General features: G+C 38.8%; 1 protein-coding gene across 1 annotated transcript in view; it reads left to right on the top strand.

Moving 5' to 3' along the window:
• PCCB (propionyl-CoA carboxylase subunit beta) overlaps positions 1–8,786 on the top strand; it is a 45,016-nt gene extending 36,230 nt beyond the window's left edge. The window contains exons 11-15 of the mRNA XM_027845280.1: positions 2,487–2,594; positions 3,212–3,312; positions 3,911–4,009; positions 4,696–4,795; positions 7,941–8,786. Coding sequence (XP_027701081.1) covers positions 2,487–2,594; positions 3,212–3,312; positions 3,911–4,009; positions 4,696–4,795; positions 7,941–8,062 — 530 coding nt within the window. The 3' untranslated portion in view covers positions 8,063–8,786. The remainder of the gene's footprint in view (positions 1–2,486; positions 2,595–3,211; positions 3,313–3,910; positions 4,010–4,695; positions 4,796–7,940) is intronic.
• The last annotated feature ends 822 nt before the right edge of the window (positions 8,787–9,608 follow it).

Raw genomic sequence — 9,608 nt, forward strand, 5'->3', positions numbered from 1 at the left:
TTTCTTACATCATAATCAGCAGACATCTGAATGCCTGCTCTGTGTGGTACAGTGTGTTAAGTGATTTGGGGGGTAAGAAAACTAATGGTTATGTTATAGCTGTTTCAAGTTTTTAAAAGTGCTGCATGTTTATACACACACACGTATACGTGCTATACACATGTGTATATATGATATATACACACATGTTTATACACCTGTCTGTATTATGTGTATATATCTACATACACAAACCTACATGCATGTGTGTATATCTTTTAATGTATGTATGTGTATATACTCCCATTGTCACACCTATTAAGCTCAGTTTGGATCCTGATTTTGTCATCTCCCTTTTCTTCCCATCTTTGTTCCCAAAGTTTAATCAGCATGCCATCTCTGACTTCGTCTAAGTGATTAGTAACACAGTTAAGAAAGAATAGCCTCATTTGTCAGTGTGAACATTGTGGGGAGTAGGTAGAATCAAAACCTCAGTTGAAATCCATATTGCTGCTCTTTGCACGTCATCTATTGATTTATTATGTAGAACTGGAAAATTCTCTTCTTGGCTTAGCTTCTGTCTGTGAAACATAGAAAACTTCTACCTGGCTTGTAGTGAATATATAAAGTCTGTTCAAAAAGTAATCAATCAGTTGAGAAAACAAGGTGAGTGCTTTGTTTGTGATGTTATGGTTCTGTGAGTTCTCATGTCCCATTTTCCCACATACTGACTTTGTGACCTTGGACAAATGTTTTGAAAGCTTCGTGTTTCATGTGTCCATTTTAAAAAATTATTATAAATTAAATATCATAAAAATAATCATGTAGACATACTATTTGAGGAATCAAAACCTACCTAAAACTCTTAGTATTTAATAAAGTAGAATCAAATTAATTAACTGCCACCTGGCAAACAAAAATTTCATTTACTCTTTTCACTTCTAAGCCTCTCTGGAGTTTCACTATCTTTGGCTCTGGGTTTTTTGTTTGTTTTGGGTTTTTAAAAAGATTGTCAGTATATGTGCCATTCTGGTTATGTTGATCTTGCTTTGTATTACTTCATTCGGTTATTTTTAAACACCTTTTTTTCTTTGTGGTCGTTATTTTTATGATGCAATAATATTCAGTTACATTATTATGTCGTATTTATTCACCATTCTTCAGTTGTTGGACATATGATTTATTTTTACTTTCTTTGCTGTTGCAAATAATGCAGCTCTGAATGTTTTTGTACAGATAGGTCTTTTTTTTTCTTTCTGTTGTATTTTTAGGATGAAGTCCTAGCAATGGAATCCCAGGGTCAAAAGGTAGAATCAGTTTGGTTATTGACAGTGCCATATTGTTATCCATAATGTCTGTACCAGTCTAATGTCCCACCCATGGTATAGTATAGTATCTTTTCCCCTTGTTGTTGTTCAGTCGTTCATTCATGTCATACTTTTCATGACCCCATGACTTGTTTATGGGGTTTTCTTGGCAAAGATACTGGAGTGGTTTGCCATTTCTTTCGTCAGTGTGTGCCCATTTTGCAGATGAGGAACTGAGACAAATAGAGGGTAAGTGACTTGCCCACGCAGCTAGTAAGTGTCTGAGGCTGGATTTGAACTCGATCTTCCCAACTGTAGGCCTAGTGCTCTATCCACTGCACCACCTAACTGACCCACTCTTTTTTCCTACATCCCTGTAAAATATATTATTTACAAATATTTTTGCCATTGTAGTGGATGTAAAGTGATCTTGGTTTGCATTTTTCTGTTATTAATGAGTTTGAATATTAGCCTTTTCTTCTTTGAAAATTGTCTACTCGTGTCCTTTTACCATTGCTCATAGGCCTATAGATAGGTGTCAATTCCTTATAGATTTTGGTTATCCAGACTTGATTTGATATATTTATTACAACTCTTTTGCCAATCTATTTCTTTTTAATTTTAGAGGTAACACTTTTTATTGTGCAGAACTTTTTTAGCTTTGTATAATCAGATCTGTGAATCTTTGTCTGCAATACATTTTTCATTTGTTTGAGTTATAAAAATATTCCTACATTCTATGAAATATTTTAGTATTTCAGGCATCAGTGATTTCATGTATTAGATGCTCCTTCCACCACTACAGATGGCAAGTTCTCCAGTAAACAGTACTCATGAGTTGTCATGGCTGAATATGCCCTCTTCACACTTGCTGTGATGAGCCTCTCCAAACAGAACTAGGCTGTTCACTGGACAGTGCCGGCAGTCAGGCATGCTGTCCCTGGGCCCATGCCAGTGCTCAGAGCCCTTATTCATGTGTCAAGGAAACATTCGGACCATACTGGAGCATCAGAGTAGCACTGGAGTGGAGGAGATGATAATAGTTCCCATAAATAAAAATTAAAGCAAGCACAGTAACATCCTAAAGCATAGTTACTATTTATTTGTTATTGCCCAAGACGGACAACTGTTAAGGAACTGAGATGTAAAGAGTTCTGTATAGTTGCTTAACATCATTGCATTTATTATTTCTTTCATTAGGGTGTTTGGACATTAATGCTTCTGTGAAAGGTGCTCGTTTTGTCCGATTTTGTGATGCTTTCAATATACCACTGATCACTTTTGTCGACGTGCCTGGCTTTTTGCCTGGTAGGTGTAGCCTATGGTCAGGCATAATCAATGGGGAGGTGTTTCAATTGGGCCCATTTCCACCCCACACCCCCTTCCTGCCCATCCCTCAGTAGTGTGCAGGAGAAATGAACATTACATTGGGTAAAGGCATTTTATTTGGAAATCTATTTATAAGAAAGACTAGACTTTTAGTTTTTAAAAATTTTATTCATATCTTTTTTTTTCCAAATGTAATCCTCCCCCAACCCCTGCACTATGTGAGTCGTTACAACAAAGAATAAAAAACAGTTCAGTAAAACTAACCAACACATCAGTTGAGTCTGACACCTTATACAGTGATCCTCACCCATATCCTCTCAAAGAAGAGAGGAAGAACAATTTAAATTCTCAATCTTTCTGTAATTTTTTGGACTGGAATAAATCAGCCACCAGAAAAATTGGCTGAATAAACTGTGTGTGCTCACTGTTGTTAGTGCTGTGAAATGTACAGTGCTGTCATTTGGGGGAATGTTTAGGGAAAATACTAGAGTGGGAGCTGCCCGTCCCCCATTGTTTTGTTACTCTAATCCATGATTTTTGAGCTCTTGGCAAATGCTCTGTTGATTGAGAGTTTTTGAATTTTCATTTTGTGTTAGGTACAGCTCAGGAATATGGTGGAATCATCCGACATGGGGCAAAACTGCTTTATGCATTTGCAGAAGCAACTGTGCCCAAAATCACTATAATCACACGGAAGGTAAGATGCAAGGCACCACTTTATTTCATCGATGCTTCTCTACAGGAAAGGGCTAATTTAGTAATTAGTTAAGTCAAGAGCTGATCAAGAGAGTAAGATTATAGGGTCATAGATTTTGAGCTGGAAGGGACCCAGAGGCCGTCTAATCCAGTCTCTTCATTTTACAGATGAAGAAATTGAGACCCAGTGAGGTAAAATGACATGCCCAAAGTCATATAGGTTTTAAGTATCAAAGCTGAGATTCAAACCCAGGTCCTTTGACTCCAGATCCATTACACTTTCCACTGCACCAAGCTGACTCCCTCAGAGGTTTACCTATCCATTGTCTGGAAAACACCATGAAAACAGTAATCCGTCCTGCAAACATACCCCAATTTGAGCATGGTGAAACTCAGACCTTTCAAAAGAAACTGGAAAAGATGCCAGGCAAGACCGGGGAAGCTAGAGAAAATGTAATTGAGGAAGGTTAGTGTTAGTTTGTCATTTTGTATGAGCTTTCTTTCTACTTCACTGAGTTCTCTCTCGGTTTCCTGGCTTATCATGAATCCACATACTACAGATCAGTTTTACTAACTATATTCTGTATGCTCTGTTTTAGGCATATGGTGGTGCCTATGATGTGATGAGCTCCAAACACTTACGTGGTGATGTCAATTATGCTTGGCCAACAGCTGAGATTGCAGTTATGGGGGCAAAGGTCAGGGCCTCAAACCTTCTTATATTTATGTGTCCAAAAAGTGACTGCTGAACATTCACTGGATGCTTAGCTTTATGCTAAGAACTTGTGTTGGCGAGGAAATACTAGACATCTCCCCTCTCCTCAAGGACCATCCCTTATACTCTAATAAGAAAAATCAAACGTAAGGCATGACATCAAGAGACTATTGATAAAAGTGTGTTGAAGGGAGAAAGATAGATCGAGGAAATGTGAAAGGAGGATTCTCTCTCTTTCTGTCTTCCTATTTCTCTCTCTCCCTCCCTTCCCCAAACACAGGGAATCAAACTGCCTTTGCTCTATAATTCTCCACACTTTTTAGAGCAGTGAGTGTTTCACATAGAGGTGACCTTCAGTTCATGGTACTGCTTGACTTCCTGTAGCCAATCTGCAGTCTTATGGGTGGTCAGAAGAGCATTCATCACTCATACCTGGATACCCATCCTGGATCCTGGAGAATCTCTTGTTTAAAAAAACAAGCCAAAAAGCCCCTCCTAGGTAAAGGTATTCTTTCAGAGGTTTCCAGACTAGGGATGATGCCAGTAAAATTTAAAGTCGACCTCATAGGGCACAGTAGGCCCAGTTGAGGTTCATTGAAGGCCTGCTGGAGTTCTTGTGGGTATTTAATCCGTCAGTGTGTTTTGCCATCACTGTCTGTCCTGTTATAGGGTGCGGTTGAGATCATCTTCAAAGGAAAAGAGAATGTGGAAGCTGCCCAAGCAGAATATGTGGAGAAGTTTGCAAACCCCTTCCCTGCTGCAGTGAGAGGTAAGATAGGTCTGTCTGAGGTGGTCTGGCCCAGAGGCCTATTCTCTCTCTGCTTCCTAGCTGTTTCCTCAACAGGGAGTAATCAGAGCTTTGGCCTTGAGAGAAGCTGAATGATTGTCTTTGCACAGAAACGTACTGCTAGAGTAGACTTGAACTGTTTTTAGCTGGGTCTTCCTAGTCCTAATCAACAAATTGAATGGCACATTTTTGTAAGTCTTGTTTCCCCCTCTGAGGTCTTTGACACTATCGATCACCTTCTCCTTATGGATTCACCTGTCTCCTTTAACTGTAGAAATGCCACCATTGCCTGGTTCTCCTCCTACTTCTCAGACTGTTCCTTCTCTGCCTCTTTGTCTTTTTTTCTGGTCACTCATGGTTCCCCAAAGTTTTGGCCTCAGCTCTTTTTCTCTTCTCTCTCTGCATACCATCCCTTGACAATCCCATCACTCCCACGGCTTCAGATGTACCACTACCCACACATAATCCTAGTACTGACCTTTTTTCTGAGATTTATTTATATATATTAATATCTTATTGATAGTTCTTGTTTTTATATCAATATCAGTTGCTAATAACCTCCTTTATAACACAGAAAAGAGAGAAGGAATGGATATGGGAACCTCCTTTATAACACAGAAAAATATTAAAACTAGCTGACACATTGACGACACATGATAGCATATGCAACATCCCATGCCCATAGTCCACCGTCTCTCCCCCAGTGAGAAGAGGGAAAAAGTGTATTTCATCATTGGCCCTCTGGAACCAAGATAGGTCTGAATTTCTGTGGAATCTGATTTCTGTATTGTTAAGTACTATTTCACTTACATCATTTGTGATCTTTGTATATTGTTCTCTTGGTTCTGTGTTAGATCGTATAAGTCTTCCTGTGTTTCTTTGAAGTCCTCATAATTGTCATATGGAGGCAAGTGTAGCAGAAAGAGGGATGAATTTGGAGTCTTGAGGATCTGGTTTTAAATCTCTCTTTTGCTAACTGCTATCTTTATGACTGTGGGCTTTTCAGTTAACCTCCTCAGCCTTGGTTTCCTCATATATAAAATTAAGACATTGGACTAATGATCTTTTGTGTTGTTGCTCTCTGCAGCTATGATCCCATTACTTACAGTGTTGGAAAGTTCCATTATATTCATGTGCCATAATTTGCCTTGACATTCCTCCAGTCAGTGGCACCACTTTGTTTCCAGTTTTTTACTATTACAAAAGTGTTGCTATAGCTCTTTATGTGGTGGCAAAGAATTGGAAATTGAGAGGATGCCCACCATTTGGGGAATGGCTGAACAAGTTGTGGCATATGAATGTAATAGAATACTATTATGCTTTAAGAAATGATGAGCAGGCAGACTTCAGAAAAACCTGGAAAGACTTACACGAACTGATGCTGAGTGAAGTGAGCAGAACCAGGAGAATATTGTACACAGTAACAGCAGCATTGTGCTACTATGTCAACTATGTGTCAACTATGATTGACTTAGCTCTTCTCAGCAACATAGTGATCCAAGACAATTCCAAACGACTCATGACAGAAAATGCTATCCACATCCAGAGAAAACTGTGGAGTCTGAATGCAGATTGAAGCATACTATTTTCACTGTTTTTGTTTTTTGTTTTTCGTGGCTTTTCCCTTTTGATCTGTTTCTTCTTTCACAATATGATTAAAGTGGAAATTTGTTTACATGATTGCACGTGTATAACCTGTATCAGATTGCTTGCTCTCTTAGGTAGGGGGGATGGGAGGGAGAGAGGGAGAAAAATTTAGAACTCAAAATTTTATAAAAAATGAATGTTGAAAACTATCTTTAAGTGTAATTGAAAAAAATAAAATACTATTTTTTAAAAAAAGTGCTGCTATGAAGATTTGCTTTATAATCTCCCAAGCTTCAGAGTTTGTCCCCCAACCCAGATTTACTACTTCTGTGGGCTTTCCCATTTCTGTCAGTGATGCCACCAATCATCTTGCTTGCAACCTCTATGTAACCTCTCCATCACTCTCCCACATACAATTGTCAAGTCCTTTTGATTCTACCTCTGTGATATTTCCCATATCCATTCCTTCTCTCTTCCATTGCTAGAAGAGCATATAGTTTCTCATTGTCCCCTCCTGGACCACTGTAATAACCCCCAAGAATTCCCACTTCTGTTGTCCACCCTCCAGTGCATCTTTCATGTCATTACTAGATTAATCTTAATGTGCAGATACAATTGTGTCTTTTCTCTACTCAAACTCCTTGAATGGTTCCTTATTGCCTAACAAATAATAGACATTGGAGGGACTATAGAGGCCATTTAGTGCAGCCACCACCTTTACTGTTGAGGAAACTGAGACCCAGTGAGTGATTTGCCCCTAGTTAAAAGAGGGGTAAATCCTTTAAGCCCTCACTGCTCTAAGGAACTCTGTGAGACTTTCAGAAGAGGTCTATTAACAGGTTAGTGGGGAGTTTTCTTTTTTTTTCTCTTTTTTCTGCTTTTTCCAAGTCAGTACGCTTTTATTAAGTACTTACTATGCAGCCTGGCACTGTGCTAAGCCTGGGAAGTACAAAGAATGGTAAAAACAAATAAAAGAAAGATAATCCTTGCCTTCAAGGAGCTTTTTTTCTAATGGAGGACTATAACACATAAAAGGAAACTGAAAAAGGGAGTACCCACTCAAGGACATGGTAGAGAATGTTGGGAAGGTTAGGAGCAGAGCCTGCAAAATGAAGACATGGCTGGCCTGGGTATGTATATGTTTAAATATTTCTAGTTCCCAGCAGGGCCCTTTCTATACCAGTGAATATATACCACACCTACCACCTTCCCTACATTCTGACCCCAGGCTTCTCACACTTGTATTGTATGAGAACTCCTAGCCTGTATTGAAAATGGCACAGACCATCCCCACTTTTCTTCCCCTTTCCCTTGTCTCCATGTTAGGCTGTTTGCACAATCACTGTAGGGTGGGTCTTTGCTCAAGCCCAACAGCCTTCAGACTTTGATGGGTTAATTAAGCTGAGCATGGTAGTGAAGTGTGAAGAATGGTAGGGTTTTTTGGTTGTTGATTGTTTCAGTTGTTTTATTGACTTTCATGCTGTGCTTGAACTAAATTAGGATGACAATAATGTCTGCTTCCTTTTCTGTGTTTAAACAGGGTTTGTGGATGACATCATCCAGCCTTCTACAACTCGTGCCCGAATCTGCCGTGACCTAGATGTATTAGCAAGCAAAAAGCAGTCCAGCCCCTGGAAAAAGCATGCAAATATTCCACTCTGAACAAATCCTGCAGAGAGGAATTGACAACCTGGTGTTTCGTAATGGGAGAGGGAGATAGGACATTCTTATTTCTGGCTTTGAAAATAGTGAAACCTGGATTTGTGCTTGAATGTCATTTGTGAGTTGGAGTTGCTAAATTTATCAAATCTAAAAGAATGTTTGTGTGCCTTTATGCCACTCTATACTATGCCGTTAGAAAACTAGAAATGATTTTTTCATGGCAGGTCACAAAGGATCTATGTGAACATTGGCAGACAGATGTATGTTCTTCCCTGGAAATGATCTTAAGCTTTTTAATCCTGAAATTAAATCCTGAAATTGTTTTAGTGATTGACCATTAGCAAAGTAAGTTTGGTATAGCTAATATTTTGTGCCTCATCAGGGCTTAAAAAACTAAGCGTCATAAAAAGAACAAGTAAGTAGATTAAAATTCTGATTTTTATTTCACTTCTAAGAAATAATTGGCTTCTATTTCAGAAACTGTAGGAAAATAGGGTAATATCTCATTAAGGGCTGTAGGACTGTCCAATCAATACTTCCTTGCAAAGCAGTTTAATTTTTTTTTTCACCTGCAAATTAGATATATTGCTGGACAATTTTTTTGTGTAATGAGTATTTGTATACCAAACAATATGTTCCCTTTTTTACTTCTTTTCTTCCAGAATTATTGTGTTCAAATTAATTTTTGACCTTGACATGTATAAAAATTGCTCTCTAATCCTTATATTCATGCTAAGGTGTGTTTTGCTTTTGTTAATACATTTAATTTTCCGACATCCCCATTCTATTGTTCTCTTAGCAACCTGTCCTTGCTTCTACAGCCTGGCTTAGCTGTTGCAGGCTGTAAAGTTTTTTTTTTTTCCTTTAAACAACCTTTCCAGTTCCAAATCCAAATTGACAGAACATAATTTTGAAGAACATATTTAAACAGAATGTGGAGATTTTAAAACAGAGGTTTAAAGTGATTTTTAAAAAGCCGATTAGATATCACCAAGAGGCTGGTCATTTAGAGTGGTTTTATTTAGAGTGTTGGTTTTTTTCTTTTTTTTTTTTTTTCACATGACTAGGATCCCTCTCAGTCTAGGTTGGGATGAAGTGCCCTAATGGGCATAATTGTGGGGAATGATCATGTTTTCTCCTTCACGAAGCTTCCTGTCTCACTGCCTCTGTGACTGGAGCATGTGAGATACTATACGTATTCTATACTATACATATTCTAAAAACAGTGAGTTTTCAGCCCATTGCCCTATATGAAATTATGATCGCTGCCCGCATGGCATCACTGGCCCACCTTGATGAGTAGGTCAGTCATGGCGTAGTTAGAAAAGCTATTTATGTGGAAGTGTGTGCTTTGGCCATGGCGTTCTTTAGATCCAGAACATTTGGATGCTACGCACCCTTCCCCAGAGATGAGTAAAATTCCCAGGCCTTTCTCTTGCTACCATGACTCCCCTGTTACTCTTCCTGCTGCTGGCCCAGCTCTTGAACCACCTCCCCAGAACCGCCTGTGATGGGCTAAGCCCAGAATGCAAGCTACTGGCTGGTG

Source organism: Vombatus ursinus, unplaced genomic scaffold (assembly GCF_900497805.2).
Source record: "Vombatus ursinus unplaced genomic scaffold, bare-nosed wombat genome assembly UNPS02014959.1, whole genome shotgun sequence".
Lineage (NCBI taxonomy): Eukaryota > Metazoa > Chordata > Mammalia > Diprotodontia > Vombatidae > Vombatus > Vombatus ursinus.